The sequence below is a fragment of the Acanthaster planci genome, linkage group LG13 (genome assembly GCF_054643075.1).
Source record: "Acanthaster planci isolate LZ-2023a linkage group LG13, COTS_SCS, whole genome shotgun sequence".
Taxonomy (NCBI): domain Eukaryota; kingdom Metazoa; phylum Echinodermata; class Asteroidea; order Valvatida; family Acanthasteridae; genus Acanthaster; species Acanthaster planci.
The window spans coordinates 5510720-5528100 of NC_141789.1; the positions used below are offsets into that span (position 1 = coordinate 5510720).

The 17381-nt window shown below is 39.8% G+C and overlaps 1 protein-coding gene across 6 annotated transcripts in view; it reads left to right on the forward strand.

Annotated features, from left to right (window-relative positions):
* Positions 1-17381, forward strand: part of LOC110982457 (cGMP-specific 3',5'-cyclic phosphodiesterase-like) — a 154072-nt gene that overhangs the window by 61557 nt on the left and 75134 nt on the right. For 5 of the 6 annotated variants that reach the window (XM_022240854.2, XM_022240857.2, XM_087144813.1 and 2 more), the window contains exons 4-5: positions 1387-1527; positions 10141-10236. In XM_022240854.2, coding sequence (XP_022096546.2) covers positions 1387-1527; positions 10141-10236 — 237 coding nt within the window. The remainder of the gene's footprint in view (positions 1-1386; positions 1528-10140; positions 10237-17381) is intronic. The other variant, XM_022240856.2, reaches the window with a different exon arrangement.

Consider the following 17381-nt stretch of genomic DNA (forward strand, 5'->3'; position numbering starts at 1 on the left):
ATGGTAGGTGTTGACTATTTTTGTTCACCACTGAAATGGATTCACTTCTGAATATAATAGGTGCATTAAAATGAAAATATCACAATTAAATTTCATTGAAAATTTAGCGTAATGTTCAATTCTTCATGGCTAAAGAAAGGTGTGTTTGCCTTGATACATCTCTGAGTGGAATATCACCAAAAATAAAGGGAAACACTGGCATAAAAGAGTAGGAGTTTCTCGTCAATACAGATGATGCGTTGCTTGGCAACGACATGCACTGGTGCGACATGTTTGCTCTTAGTGGGCCATGGGAGGGAGGGAAGAGTGGGATTCTGTTCCGCTCAATGAGGTGCTTCAGTGTCTTCAAATTCCCCTGTGGAAGCACTTCTATCAATGTAGAAATGGCGCTGGAGTTTGAAGAGCTGAAGAAACAGACCTCCCCCCCCCCGCCCTTTTGTGTTATTCAGCAGGACAGTAGTGTCAGACGTGTGAGACATTGAGAACCCTTAAATTCCCTAACTGCTGACGCTTTTTGAGCGGTCATTGTGGCTCAGTAGATTTTGAGCTGGGAGCGGAGGTGCCTTAAAAGCTTTCTGCAAGACAATTTGCCAATGATGTATGTCTAGAGAAAGATCAAGGCCTTGGGCATTACAAAGACATGTTTTCCAATGGGGAAAAAGACAGGAAGGGATATCAATTGACACTGTTGTGACGTCTTCAGAAATGGGAGGCATTCAAAATGTGATACTTATCATAATGGAGGGTCTCGTGCCTATGATGATGCAGTGATTGCAACCATTTATTTTTATTTAAAGCTTGTCATTTTTTCAATTTTCTTCTTATTTTGTGATGGAAGAAGTCTGGAAAAATAAAAGTGAACATCACAAAGTGTTTGGCCATTAAATGCAGTCATAGTGCAGAAATTGAATCTTGAATTCTTTCAGGGAAACATTCAACATCCAGTTGTACGTGTTGTTGCCTTAGTAAAATTCTTGCCTAAGATTTGATATGTTGTTGCCATTAGTTGTTGTCTACATGGGAGTGAATGTTTTAAAATGCCATGTATTGCACATGCAGGTACCAATTTGATTTTGTTCTTTCCAAAAGCAATGTACGACTCTTCAAATAAAAACTCGCCTTCAATTCTCATTAGGCTTTCCTACATCAGCAGTTTAAGTCCTTCTGTCTCCGGAAAACTGGCGCTTTTTAGAGAAGTCTGTTTCTTAAATAATTTGTTTCAATTCTTCGACACCAGCTCTAGTGTTGTACAGTCAGAGTTCACCGAACAAATACATGTTCTTGCTGAAGAAATATTGTCAATTAGAACACTGCACGCTTTCCTCAACCTGTACCCTCATAACAAGCCATTGGCACTGACCGTGGTATGATGTGTCCCTATTGCAGATGCTACTGCAGCTGGCCCGTGGCATCTTTGAGGAACAGACATCCCTGGAGAGTGTTGTCCACAAGATTATGAAGGAGGCCATCACACTGCTCAAGTGCGAGCGTTGCTTGGTGTTTCTCCTGGAGGATCACGACAAATCGGTAAGAGGGAAAAAGGGGTAGGGGGAAAAGAGAGGGCTCTCACGGGAGGGGCTGTGGGTCACTGTGATTTTACGTGTTAGCAAGGAGTGAGAATTGGGGAGGGCTGTGTGGAAGACGGAAGAGACAAATTGGCGGATGTTTGGGAGGCTGAAATGCAAGGATGATGATGGTGAAGAAGGTAGCAAGGAGAAAGATAGTGGCTGTGATGAAGACAGCGGGTGAGGTTATAATAGTGATAGTGCCTCTGAAAGTGGTGATACTAATGAAATTGGTGAAAGCGGTAATAGTATGCTGATGAGAAAGGGGATGGTACCAGTGGTAAATACGTGTACAGTGGTGAAATTGGCAGTGACATTGATTATATATTGATCAATATCATATCAGTGGTGTAATAAATATCCTTTCAGTGATGTAATCACAATCATGATCTTAGTACCTGTAGCACAGTAATAATGAAGACAGTGATCAGTGTGATAACACTTGTAATTTTTAGGTTAACTTGATGAATACTCTCAATTTAATAGAAATACCCCTAAACCATTAATGTGCATCATCTATGTAAAATTGTACACAGTGCTCCATGGGCTGCTCTCTCCCGCATGAGAATTGAACAGTCCCGGGGCCCCCTTCCAAAAAATATTTAAAAAAAAGAAGTGTGAAAAAAAAACCTCAACAAGGCTCTAACCTACCGGGTACATGTACTTCACTTGAAAGCAAGAAACAGTAAGGAAAAAAATGAATAAATATACAATTATATTTCCAAACAGTTTGAGTGCATGTACTAAAAGAACCCACCACAGCCAGAGAAGACCAAAGATGATCCAGTAGTATCTTCAGTTGCTATGACGTGATGTTATCGGGAACAGTGACCTGAATTGTAAATTGCAGTTTGGTATGTCCCTGTGTCCCTGTATGTCCCATTAGTGACCTGGAACTGCCCATTTGATGTTTACGGACATATCACATTTGATGAAAGAAATTGACTTCAAGGCCTTCTGACTGGCAAAGATCTTGAATCAGTTACTACTGAGCATGCCTTCCTAAGCAAGATCATATTGTAACCACAATCCTTTTAATAAAGCGAGAGAGAGAGTGTGTGAAAAAAAGAAATGTCAGGGGTAATCACAAATGAAGAACAGCAAAGGAGGATGAAGGGGAGAAGAGCATCAAAATGGGGGACAGGGTAAACAGACAAGGGAGCTGGAAGACTGTTGGTTATTATGATGATAAGGCGCCAAGAGACAGGGGGTTTGAGCTGGGGATGAACGGGGGTGGCCAGTGATGAAACACTGATGAATGGAGGGGAGGTTTAATAGTGAAGAGGATGCAGGGGAAAAAGGGAAGGAGGCAGAAGGAGATGAGGATCATTTGGGCTGAGATGATGACTGAAGTCCCCAGATGCAGCCACAGGAATACTAGGATTTTTATTAATCTTTTTCCTGCTGCCGATTATGCTGTTGGCAGAGTGCTTGGTAATTGTTTGGGGCATGGGAGGGTGTGCTGGCAATGGTGCTGAATTAAATGTTGTTGCCTGATCTGTAGATCTGTAGTGCAATGTTACTTCAGGTCTGGTAGGATATTACTTCCCCCAGGTATTAAAAACTGACAAGGACTGGCCGTCACAGCAAGTATTCAACACTGGAGAACTGGCTGTAACCTCCTAACCTAATTGTCTGAGATTCATGTCCATGCGCATGTGATGACTTTGAACAGGCTTGCTTGAAGTGTCAAGAATCTTGATGTCTGCAGAAGATGAAAAAAGACAGGCTTTTAATATGATCAGTGCAGATGTGGTCCCTTTTATTGCAGCTGGTCTTATGCATCATGCACTGTTTGCTTTTCTTCTGTTTAAATGCATGCACACATAGGGTTGATAATTTTTATGTAAGTACATGTAGCTTAGGATTTGTCATCTACATTTAATTCTGATATGCCGGACCCCCCAAAAGATATAACACCATTGAATTCGGGCTTTTTTTTAAAAACAAATCAGCCTGTCTTCTTGACAGGCAGAATGTAATACCAGATGGGCATTCTATAAAAAAAGTTAAAAGTGACAGGCAAAGTTGTTTTGGTTGGAGTAGTCCGCATCAAGTGATGAATGTCTTGTGAAATGTTCACATTTGTGCTGCATCTCAGATTTCATCCTTAACTGTTGGTTGCACCCTTCCCCCACAAATTGAAAGAAATTACTCTCTTGCAAACCAGTAAACACTAACAAGCTGTGCGAAATCAGTGCTCAGCCAGTGGAACTGCGATAAAGGGGGAGGGGTGCAAGATGAGCTGCAAGCCTGCTGTGTTCTTTGTAGCTTGTCTTGTGCAGCCTTTGTGAAACAGGATTGGAATTGTACTGTCGGCAGGTTGCTCACATCTCATTGCAAGATCATTCAGCAGAAGAGAAGCATTGCTCTTTATCTCATGAAAGATCAAGTGGAAACATCTTAAATTGTCACGTACACGTGCCCCCTCATGAAATTAGAGAAACTTCAAATTTGACAGTACATCATGTCTAATACACAATTGCATGTAACTTCCATGAACCCCAAGTGAAACAAGGGGCTTTCAGTAGTCTTCACAGAAGGAAGTCAGCTTATTGACCTCATTCAGTTATTCCCCCTCAGCTATGATTTGGCAAAATTGTGACGCCCAGTTTTGTTATGGTGTGAAGAATGATGGGCATGGGATCTGATAAGCAGTAGGCTACCTTTCTCAGCAATGCATGCTACTGTCAGTTTTTGTGGGCCAGGCCAAAATGGGTACTCATGGAGAAGGCAGGTGGCAGAACGGGCCTTTTTTGGTGAAATCTTAGATGGAACCAGGCTTTGAATGTTTAAAACAGACCACATCAGATCACTTTTCATGTCAGAGCTTCGCTTCAAGTTGGCAACTGAGCATGCAATTCTGTTGAATAGGTATCAGATACATGTATGTAGGGATGGGAAAACCAGCGATATAGAGGGTTAAATGCCAGTTTCATTGTGTGTCTCAGTCACAAACTAGTCATCAGTTTTGTGTTGTTGTCTGAGATGGTTGCATCATGCAGACTCCAGAAGTTAATTGAAATCAACGGACTACTGTAACTCAATTTTCCAAGCAAGTTGCTTGATTGTCAGGGCCTGTTAGATAATTCAAGATCCAGGTTTCTGGTCAATTTGTAGATTGATGGATTCTTGGATCTCAGTCATTTTTCATTCCAGTTGTCATGGCAGTTGGACTTGAGTGAATTTACTGGGAAAGAATATAAATGACATCACATAGGCCTATGCATTTCAAATGCACCTGTACATGTTGGTGCTGGATTAAATGATAAATAATTCAAGTTACCTTGCATGCAAGTATAATTGGAAACAGTCGGTCGTACGTGACAGAAAGAATGATTTGTTTCTAAAGGTTATGGAGCTGTTTCATGCAGAGCAGAATTACACTCAAGAAGATTGGATGCTTTTGATGAAAACTGGGTCTTTTTGAAAATCCAGTGTTTTTGAAAATTGAATGGTTCATTGATTGAATGCATTTTAATGTTGAATGCTTTTTTGAAAGTATCCAGCTTGAGAAAAATATAGTTTGAGATTTGATGCTTTTTAAGATTGGATGTTTTTATCATTCGAATGCATTTATTACTTGACATAAACAGCTGCAGCTCCTCCAACATCTCATTTCATTTAAATTTAGTAGAAGTCATCCAAATTTAAAACCAGTAGAATTAGTTTAATTGTTTGTCCTGTTACACTCAAACTTTTCTTTGGCTTTGGAGGTTGTTCCCATGGTGAAGGTGCTGTCATATTCTAGACTGGTTCCCACACGCAGCAGGCGCAAATTTTTGTCGATGATCCTTGATACAAGTACAACCCTGAAACGACTGAAGGAAGGTCGAGTTACCCTTCCACCTGGGACTGCAGGCGATTATTGCAGGCAGTTGTGATAATCAGGAGGTTCAGTATGGAAGCAATAAGAAACAGACACTTGGTGGGTTATTCAGCGTTTGCATAACCCAAAGATGATTCACAGAGTCAACCTTGTCCCCACTGGAGAGAGCAGGTAGCTGTTTGGGGTGCACTGCTCAAAGTTATGGGGACGAGGAATCATGGGATGGAATGGTATTAGTATTATTTTTTTGTAGACCGGCCTTTATCAATGTTTGCTCCATTGAAGTGGTTTTAAGTTCATACATGTACCTTGAAGGAAAGGAAAATTATCAACCCCAAATGGTAAAAGCTATTGAAAAGCCAATGGACATATTTCTAGTGCTGTTTCCACATCATGAGCCTAGCGCTTGATATTTCTAGCTAAGCCTAAGCTTTCTTATAATACATTAAACCTACTAAGTCATTGGTTCTGGTTCTCAATGCCTCCATGTCTTACCTCCTCCTTATCATCGATTGATAGATTGTTAGATGTCACATGTATGCATAGCTGATAAACCTGTTATAGCACTTATGTGCATCAATGATATACATACTAGGATATACAGTACATGTAGATTAATTGCTTTGTGTCTGTTTACAGAGAAAGCACAGGGACTAACCTATCTTTCATGGCCTGTTTATTTGAAGCACTTAAATCTTCCATTTGAGCTGGTAGGAGGATGTTACTTATTCTAAAAAGTATCCTTGGTCAGCCCATTGCTGCATCATTGTACAGGCTTGCAGCCTTCACATTTGTTTCTTCCTAGTGATCACAACGTTTAACATGAGTTGGAAAGTTTTTTTCCAAAATACTGCAGTCATTTTCAAGTCTCAGGGAAAGAAAAGGTTTACACACCAGTGTTTTCTGAACTGTAGACAAGGGCATAAAACCTTCTTGCCTCTAGAAATTTGTTGGCACCATTACATAATCTTGCATCTTCTGAAAGGAAGCCAAAGTGGTTTCTGTCAGTCAATCAACCACACAGGCACTCGTACAGAAACAAACAAAAAACAGAAGTCCCAAAAAAAGGAAACCGAATTGTAACAAACATGATCAATCATGTAACAATGGCTCATTAAAAGTTTCTGCTGTCACTTTTGGCAGAAAGTTACAGTAAGCACAATGTTAAGGAAGTAGGGATGCCAATTCTCTCTGTGTTCTGCTCAGACTTAATTTGGTAATTCTTCCTCTGAGTTGTGGTAGTTTGACCAGAAAAGTCCAATGGGAACATGGCTTAAGTTCTCTGTGATCCAACCTTCTAAGTGCTTTAAACCAAGTAAACCATTTGGATTGCTCTTTGAATGTTCTGCCACTTTAGTGGTTTACACTTAAATGGGCCTGTTTACATTTGAGATAACTGTTCACAGCTTAAGGCTCAAGAGGACTTTACAGGTTATAGCTTACAGCCTCAGTAACTGTTTACAGTTAGCCTTTCAGCGTTAATCATGGCATTGAGATAACTGAGGCAGATCATTGTGCAGTGTCCAAGGATTAGAAGTGCAGTGCAGTACAGGGCAGGCTTGCTGGTTACCACTGCATTGATTGTCAATTGACACAGGGGATTACGTTAGGCCCAGAGCAGTAGCAAAGTTTACTGGGCCAAGTTTCAGTGCCAAGAAACTTTTATTCAGAAACTACTACTTCAGCCCCCCCCAAAGAAAAATTTGACTGAAATGACTTGAATTGTCTGAGAACTAGCAGAGCTCCTTGAATATTTTCTGCTTGTCTTCTCAGGACACATTGCATGCTGATAAAATTTGCATGGGTACAGTAGCAAAAGCTGTATTTAACCATTTTCTGTGGACATGTACGTTCAAATGTTTTCAAGGAGTTTAACTTAAGTACAAAGATCATCGGTTTAAATATTCCATACTGATCTACATGTATATGTACATGTACAAGGAATGCACACTCCTTAAACTTGAAAATTGAAATTCTCCGAAATAGCTGCTCTCAGTTTTTCAATTATATTGAGATCAGACTTTTAAATCAGTGTATGGTAAATTTAGGTGGCAGAGAGGCTAGTCATTTTTTCCCAACAAAATCCATTTTTATGTTCTGCAAATATAAATGCATGCATCTCAGGAGCAAACATGCATACTGAGTCTAAGTGTGATTGGAATATGTTACAGAATTACAGAAATTGATAAAATGTGGCATCGGATGACTGCATTCTATTTCAGCGCCTAAGGCAATTAATATCATGCACTGTTTTATTCATCTCAGTTTGGCCTTCATGTGTTGATAAAGGGGATAATTTTGTAGACGGTGTGCTTTTGTTAATCGAGGTAGATGCCATACATTTGGGGAAATTTGTTTGTGCGTTTTTGTTATTTCAACATGGCAAATCAGTTCTTTGTGTCTTCAGAATAAGCTTGTCACAGTTTGTGTGTTATGCTCTCACCTAGGATTTCTACACCTGTGACAGACTGCTTTGTCTTGCTTTAACTCCAGGGGTTAGTAATGTTCTTGGTGCAGTGATTTGAGAGTAGTGTTGGTGCACTGAGTACAGTACATGTAAGCTATCAAGATATTTTGTCTTCCCAGTGCTTACAGCGCCATGTTCATGCACATGTATGTATGTTTCTGGTGTGATGTGTGACTTTAATACTCTACAAAAAGAGTTTTAACTTGTGCACATGACATGCTGTTTGATGATTCGATCAACTTTTATTAAGTAAACGGTTGCGGTTGCTCCATTATTAGATTCCACTTGACTTAGATGATCAGAGTACCCAAGTGCTTGTCCATTTCCACATCGTTAATGTGATTAGGCAGTAACAATATCTCTTACCTGTGAAGCCCACTTTTTGAATAATGTAGGCCTATTTATTTATAGGATTCGGTCTTTATCTGTTTGAAGCAACAAAGCTGTGAATGTGCTAGTGTTGAGCTGTATGGTGCACACTATTAGCAAACTCTTTCAACAGCATACATCTGCTGATATGTTAATGACTCAGCTCACAGTTTGGAAACCACCTGAGATCAACCCAGTGTGTGTTTTGTAGGAGTGAAGGCTAATATGTAGTAGCTGAATGCTAAGATGATGCGTGTGTGGGTGTGTGTGTGCGCTGTAGACAGTGTTGACTGAGAATCAACATTCATGTACAAGGAAAAAATGCTGAGTTTATATGGCCTTCTCATATGTTGTTGTGATGATATTCACAGTGTTGTAGGCTGTCATTTGAATGAGCACATGCACCATGCACCATGCACCATGCCACTGTTGCACTGCCATTTTTATAGCAGCCAAACCACCATCACCAGTCATCACTTGTACATACATGTACATGTAAACTGTGATTTAAGAAAAGAAAAACCATCCCAAACTGTCAGTGGTGGAGGAAAGAGAAATGTAAGGTTTGCCAGGAAAAGTCAAGACACACATCCTGTCTACCGGTATTTTGCAAAATTTGTTGAAGAAACCAACAATGGCTGCTGTTGGCATGCCACCTTGGTAAAGTGTTTTGGGCATTACTCTAAAAACAAGTACACTTGTACAGTTTTTACCTTTGACAAATTTGGAGTGGTTTTTGTCTTCTCTCCGTCATTTCCATGATCAAGTCACAACATTTCTTTTTGTCCTTGTATCTCTACATTCTTCCCTTTTAATGCAGCTGTCAGATTATACTAGAGATGACTGTCAAGGCTCAATGCACCTTTCATTCTTGAGCCATGATTTTTTTTTTCATGTCTTGGTAATACTCTTTTCTGTGCAAGATAGAGAAAATACATGTAACACACACAAAGTAAAAAGCTCAAGCACACTTTCTGAAAATCACGCAGATCATATCTTACAAAACGGCACACTTTCCTTGAAGAGGTTCAATCTAGATCAAATTCATATCTTGCCCATTTCATACATGCACAGTTACATTCAACTTGATCAGTGCACCTTCTTCCATCTCTTCTTTTTTTCCCCATCTTGTTCTTGTATCCACCCTTTCTTTCCCAATTTCTGTCTCTGGTGATGTGTCCACTGTTGTTTGTCCCTGTGTCCCCATCCCCCATGGACTCACATGTTTGGTGTGCAAACTATCCTTTAAAATACCACATGCTGTTTGTCTGCACTTGTGTTTTTTCCCCGTTTGTGATGCCAATGCCACTCTGGATGTACCCTTGCATTCTGTTCTCTTCTTTCTCATCACCTCTTGATCAATGATGCCTACATTCACCAAACCAAATATTCTGCAAAAATTGTCTTGTTGGCACTTGTTGATTCCTTCCCCACTTCTTGCAATCCTGGTTATCCTCTGTCTGTGTTCATCTCTATCTGTGTCACTGTTGGTCGCCGTTTGTTCTGCATTGGTACTCTGTCTTGTCCATACAAAATGCATGTTCGTCTTTTTTGTATTTGTATCCTGAAAACTGTTTTGGCCTGTTTGCATGTGCTTTCTCCCCCTTGGTCAATGTTTGTGGCCCTTTGTCATGTGCCACCATTTTCCTGTATGTGTGGCATTACCCGTGTCGTGGGCCTCCTTCTGTCTGTCCATTTGTCTTTCTACTGTCCCCACCCATGTTTGCCCTGTGTCCTGTGCTCCGCCATTCTTGTTTGCACCTGTATGTGTACTGGTGGTACCCCTGCTGCCCCTGCCTTCCCTCCTGTTTCTGTCTGTGTCTTAATTCCCTTTTTCTCCCTGTGCATGCATCACTCCCATCCCGCTTGTTTGTCTCTGTGTATTTCACTGCACTCTCTTTGATGTGCAGGCCTTTCTGAGTCAGCTCAGAGAATCGCAGGGTCAGCAGAAGGCACTGGAATCACCGGTCGCTGTCAAAAGCAACGCCGATTTGGACCTGACCAAGGTAACGTATTCACCGCTTTCAAGTCTGGAGACTTCCTCCCTCATACCTCTTTGATAGAATGATCCCTGTGTTTCAAACAGGTCAACACTAAATCAACCCAGTCCTAGTTACAACCAATGAAATGTTTTAGCATCACTTCAAGTATTTATGTTATCATTTTGCAAAAGTTGAATACATTTCGACTCTACTGAATTTTACAATGAATTTTTGTAGATGTGGGATTCATATTGCATAAGCATCAGCTTGGAGCGTGAAAACATTATGTCTGTTATTTACAATCAAACCAAAAAATGAACTGAAGCATTATTGTTATGATGTGGCAGCCTTGGAAAATTAAGGCATCTGCTTAGATTTAGTGCCTTGGTTCCAAGTTTACTGTGAGTACGTTGATGTAGAAATTCACCCTCCCCAGAAGTATCCCTTTCACTCTCAAACAGAAAGGACGGAAAAAGAGATAGATGAAATTATTAAAGCACATTGGAATTTCCAGGCTTGAAACTGTTCTTCACCTTTTTAAATTTTGAGTTTCATTGTCACTGTCATCTATTCTAGATTTCATTACTCTCTGGTGACGCATTATGCTTGCTTTGGTGCCTTCAATTTTCTTTGTGCCGTTGATATTCATTTCATTATTCATGATTGTTTCATTTGCATGTAGGCAAGCATTGCTAAGCAACCAGTGCATGTGATTTTTCTTCTGTTTTGTCTTTATTTTAAGTAAAGAATGAATATGATGGAAGGTTTCTTGTGAGTGGTATGTATTACTACTAACCTGCATGAATAATTCAACATATTGGTATAATGGTACACACTTTTAAAAGAAATTTCCTACCTTGTCAGAAATTGGTTTCTTATTTGCTTCATTTTCACACCCTAGTGCAGTATTTTGTTGACTGTTAAGTCAAAGTTGATTTTTCAATAAACACATGTCTGTTCGTGCAAAAGAAGTTAATTTTTTCTGTTTGAAATAGTTAGTTACCCTTTCTGTAATCAACAAATTGTGAATTCTTTTGGCATTTATGTGTAATGTACATGTTCTTTCAATGTATGTAACTACTGCCCACATAAATTCATGTTTTTGTGTGAGAGTACGAGAATCAGATACTCAATGGAGAAGGAGAGTTTTGATATCAGAGAGATTGAGATGGTTTAAATATGGTTGTCATTCCACGTGTATATATATCTAATTTTGCTTTCTCTGTCCTCTGCTGGACATGTTTCACCATAAGAAGGTCTAAATGAAGAGGACAAGTCATCTGTGACGAAAAATAATTCACTTCACACCCATTAATTGTCACACTTATCGCACTCCTCAGACGGCTACCAAAAGTCTTTTTCTCTCCTCGGATCAGTGTCATCTCATGCCATCATCCATTTTCTCCTTCCTTTTTTTTTCTCAATTCAAAAGACTGGCGTTTTGTTGTTAGAATCTTTCAAAGTTTGAGGTCATGACGACGAGGACAGGTTACCAGATTGGAAGGCTGCAAAAACCTGTTTCGAAACCAGGGTTGGTTTGTTGATATTTGCAGTGCACCCATTTCTAATTATTAATATGTACCTATATATGTATTCATGTGTTTTTGGCTGTTGGCTTGAAAATAATTTTGATTGAACTACATGTATTTAATTATATGGTGCTTTGGGTGCATGGTGATTTTCCTGCTTTTTGTTTTCGTGGTCAAACTTATCTAAGATTTACTAATATCTGGCTTCTCTTTATGGTGTGAAGTAACATTTTATTTCAACATTCTTTGCAGCTTCATCTTTCTGGGTTTACTTGAATGTCAGGTTCTGTGCCATGTTGATATTTTACTCTTAGCATAAATACATTTTTCCTCATGTGGATGTTTGGTCTCTTTGAAATCCAGTCTTTAGTGTATTCATTGCTTTGCCCGCAAAAGTATTTCATGATTCACGAAATGCAGACACACAGTTTGACCCTGCACAAGATGGGGAGATGGTTGCCTAATGTGAACCTGCATCTTGACTGGTTTGCGCCTTGCATGACTGTGGAAAATTAATTAAATTACTTGGGCCATCTTGCCGGGAGTGCCAAATAAATGGCTTGTCAGCACTGGAGCTGTAATCCCAGCTTCCTGAAGCCCCCCTCTCTCATCTCAAAGACATGAAGCATCCTCAAATCCGACCTTGTCTGCTGCGTCTGCTTTCAACACAGAGCTCAGTACAGGCAGGCACTGGACATACAGCCAAAAATTTACATTTTGAGTGTATGTTTACAAAATACAAAATCTTATCATTTGTGTGTGAATTTCTCTCTGACAATTACTCACAGGTCCTTCATTTGTAAGTCCTTTCAGTAGATTATTTAATATTGACCGACATTGTGTATATTTGATCTGTTAATTAAAAGACTGGAAATACATGTGCAAGAAAGATTAGAAATGGGCTTATCTGTGCACAGTTTTGTTTCCTTAAAGTATCTTGGTTTGGTATAGAACAAATAAAAAAGGCTTTTCCAAAAGCCCATGAAAAGCTTGAGCATAATTCATCAATTATTGTCAATACCAATTCCATTTTCTTTGAGGATGCTTGCTGTAGACCCCAAAGTTCATTGACTGTCTGAGTATGTTGTCCTGTGGCAAGCTTTATGACCTGTGCATGAGATATCTCATGCCATGTTCACATTGGACGTTTTCTTCTGTGCCTTCGTGGAAACTCTCTATGACTTCCAGCAGTGTTAATCCCCTGCCAATTCCCTCTCAGATTCTTTTTTTTTATACTGGGAGATTTTGTTTCTGTTCATGATGAGCCCAATGTGACACATTGGAGATGCTTGAAGCACTGGTAGTTTCTATTTGCTAACAGTAGTTAGTTACTGTCCATTATTAAATTGATTGGTTTTGTGACCTAATGACAACAGAAGTTAACAAGAATAATTTCCTTCCATTCTCCTCCACCCTCCAGCAGTTTGACCTGCACTAAACCCAACAGCAATGCTCACAAGTTTTATTAAATCTGCCAGATATCATCAATGCAAACTGGGTTATGAACATTACTTAACGTGGGTTTGCAGTTCTACTTAAAGTGCAGCCGCATTGGATCACTCTGAGACACAATTTTTCTGCATTTTTGTACTTTTCAGTATGTGAAAACTCTTTTACATTGCTATTTGGTTAAAAGCAGTGAAAAGTGTACTTTTAAAACTGTTAAAACACCCATGCTTTCCTAGACAACTGAATATGCCTGTGCTTACACACAGCAAGAAATCAGCAAAATAATTCAATGTAGTCCGGCAAATCTACAAAAATGCAGCTCTTTTTGTGTGTGCAAACCAATGTAACATTGAGACTTTCTTCCTGGGATGATATCACAGTTTTGCTCATGAATATGGAAATACTTGGCATGAAAACCAAGAATGCAGTAAAATCCCTTTTTGAAATAGTGAAACAAAAATTCAAAATAACGTTAAGTTAGACACAAAGGTTTATTTTAAAATATTAAAGGTTTGTATTAAAACATTGGTTGCAGGTACCCTTTAAACACAAACAAAGGGGTCTGGGAACCATTCTTCACATGTCTGCTATAATGTAATGCATTATGTAGTGCACACATGGACGTTTTACAGCACCCAGCTGTTCCCACTAGACTAGTTCTGTCCCTGTAAAACTACTATGGTTCCATGGAAATCTCCACTGACCACATTCAACATCTCAGGTTACCCGATTGCAGTGTATATTGAACAGGTATGTTAATTTTTAATTCTCCAGCCACTCCAAATAGACTTAATTTTTTATCTTCAGGCAAACTTGAATTCTCAATTCCATGGCAACAAACAGTGTGACGTATAACTAACCATGTTGCTTGGTCCATGTCAAACCCTGCCTAATATGCTATTGTGCATGTAACTCAACGCAATGCGGTATTTTTACGCTGAAAACAAAGCATAAATGCAAAATTTACTGTAAATTGGAAGGTGGCACGCTTGCGCGCTGTCCCTATAGCATCGTACTGTGTGTCCATGTCCCATATACCACAAGGCGGAAGGCACTACAGGCACACTACATTATTCTGTTTTCCACTCGCACTCCTCAGATAACTAATAGTAGCTCTGTAGCTCAGCCATGGTAGTTTACTCCCCACAAAGTCCAATGAGAGCATAGCTTAAGGCTGAGTCCTTGGCCCTGGAACCACTTTCGCTAATAGTTGTCTTGGTTTTTGCATCCTCTCAGACCAAAGAGATCCCCCTTGCTGTCCTTTGAAATTGTGACCAGATTGAAAAAATTAAATTAACTTGCACAGCTGTTTTTGGACCCAGTGCTTGTCTCAACCATCTCAGATGAAATTCACATTTGGTTGTATGACAGCATGAACTTACATGTACATATCGTATTACCATGTTAAGAAAGAGAAAGCTGTCCCAACTGTGAGAAGATGTCTGTATTAATGTTTTCAAGTTACATGGAAATGGCAGTCCTTTCCTGGCAACTCATCGTGTGAATGAGGAGGTTCATGTGCATTAAATACTGCAAATTTTGGGGTGGAGCGTGCTGAGTACACACAACCAATTTCTGTTGGACTGTACAGTATGTTCTTCGCGCGTGCACTGGAGACGTACATTTATAAGCTCAGTTAGAAAAGTTGCCACCAGTGTGTCCCTTCTTTGGTAGGGAGGGTGCACTTTGACTAAAGTTGGATTAAAATACACATTTCTTGTTACTCTGTTGTCAACTATGGGACTCACAGTATCAGTAAAGTCCCATTTTACAGGTGTTTCCCACTGGCATTATTTTCAAAATCCTTCCCACCGTTAGTGGTTGCAGTTGAATAGTTAATATGCCTTTAAGTTATGTTTTTTTTTTCATCTTTTTTATGAAGACAGGGTGGCATGTCATTTGATCTGTGTTTTCCTGATGTGATGACCTTTTTCAGAATTGCAAAATCAATATTGTTTTGCTTTTGCATCCATACACTTACATGAAGTTCAATTTTTAATCCTGCATATGTGAAGGCCAGCTGTCTTTTATGGACTTGCCACTGCTAGTTTCAATATTTGAGATGGATACCAACTGCATAATTGAGAATTGGGAGGCTGTGTTTATCAGGTACCAGTAGGATATCAGGATTGTTCAAATTAAATATGTCACACACAAGCAGAATTATCCCACTCTTGGCCTGTGGGCACTTACATGTATGTGTATCCTTGTGAAATACATGTACCAGCCACGATATTGGCCTCCCTCATAAAAAATTAGCCAGTGGTCACATGCAAGAGATATTGTAGAGTACAGGCTAATGCAAGGCTGAAGCATAGCCCCTCCAGACTCGGCTGTTGTATAAACATGAATTATTGACAACCCATACATTGATAAACTCAGAGGAAATCACCTGTGCTTGTAGGGGACCTCTTGAAAGAGCATGTCTGTACGTTGTCATTCTAAGCTTGCAAATGGCACAGAAAGCCCTCTTGTCTGCTGCCTGGCAACAAATGAGATTTCTCAAACACCTGGTTTGGCACAGTTAGTGGCTGCTTAAGTGAGGCTAATTGATTGAAGTGGCCTTTTTTTGGAAAAGAGCAGTTGAAATATTTTGGGCAGGAATAAGGACCATGTCGGGGGGGGGGAGGAGGACTGGTTCCAGGTAATTTCCAAGAAGGGAAGTGGAACTGCCTGCTCATAGAAACTAAATGAATCCTGTAGTGGATTTCTCTTGTCGTGGTTTTGATCCTGATGGTACAGGAAGGTCGGACTACATCACTGGTAATAGCACAAAAGGAAACAAACAATGCCCCAGATTTCTTGAAAACAAATTGATCATGTTATGGGAGGGCACCAGTCTTCTGAGACATGGCTGTCTTCTTTACGTGGGCTGCTAAATAGTGTGCTATGAACAAACTTTTTCACAAGATTTCTGTCTTTTGTGCTGGCAACATGTGGAATTCACAGCAGGCTGCCTTAGTTTTTGTCATTGGATAATAAATGCTTAAATATATGAGGTACATACTGGTACAAGTACATGTTTGCAGTGTAAATCCAAGCAAGGAAGATTTTTTGTCCTCCATTATCCAAGCACGGTCAGGCTAAAGACTAAAATGCTCCACTTCTAATCAATACAAGAGCGTCTGTCCTTGTTATAAATGGGACCTTGGTGGAAGTGGCCCTGCATTTCTTTCAATTAAAATTCACAAAGAAGTTGTCCTGCCAAATTAAAACTGTGATGGTCATTTTCATCAGAATAAAACTAACGTACCCAATGAAAGATCATTTCAAAGAACCTTTGGGGACCTTGATGTGCTGGAATTCTGTGGATTTCAAGCGCTTCAAGTCAAATTACATTGCTTAATCATTCCTTCCACACTAATATATTTGAAGTTGTGTAGTTTTTATCTTGAATGCTTTGTTTTGTTTGGGGGATGTTCTGAAATGCAAGTCAGTTTTTGTAGCAAATATTTTGAGTTTAACAGAGTTCGGTTACAACCATAATTTGAGATTGAAAGTTTCAAATTGTGTTGATGAAGAAAAGTTTGCCAGAAGTCATTCATTTCTCTGTGACACTGGGAAAAAATCTGAATCATCACAGTTGGAGAAGTTGGATGTTTTGAATTGTAAACGATCATGTAGTGATTGCTTGTTGCCCAGCTAAATGACTGTGATACAAACAAGAATGAAAGCAGCGAAAGAACCAAGAAAGCATTTGATGTAACTTGGCCATTTTTTGTGGATTCTCACTTTATTTGAATTTCCTTTGGCCAGCTTGGGCATGGCACATTGTTCTAGTAGAATAGAGCCTGAAGATGGGCAGGAATAAATGAAACGACACACTTGCTTATGGCTGATTCGCTTTGTGAGTCTCCAAAGTGTACTTGCCTCTGAGCGAGCAAACCATACAACAGTGCTTCTCTGCAACAATTACACAGCCTTCCCATGGTACAGATTTCAGAACATGCTTTTGTATTGATGGGAGCCGCTGTGTTGTCCTCCCAGGCCCGGGGTTTACCTGCAAAGGAAAGGCTTGGCTGAGGAATGAATATGTGACACAGTAAACCTCCTCCCCCATCCGTTGCCAGGCCTAGGGGAAGGAAAGTGGGCTAGTTGATAGCCCAGTGCTTAACACCGTGCGGCAGTAATAACAATGCCACAAGGCCCGATGTTTGTCCAACTCACTTTACGGGCAGGAGAGTTTTAATA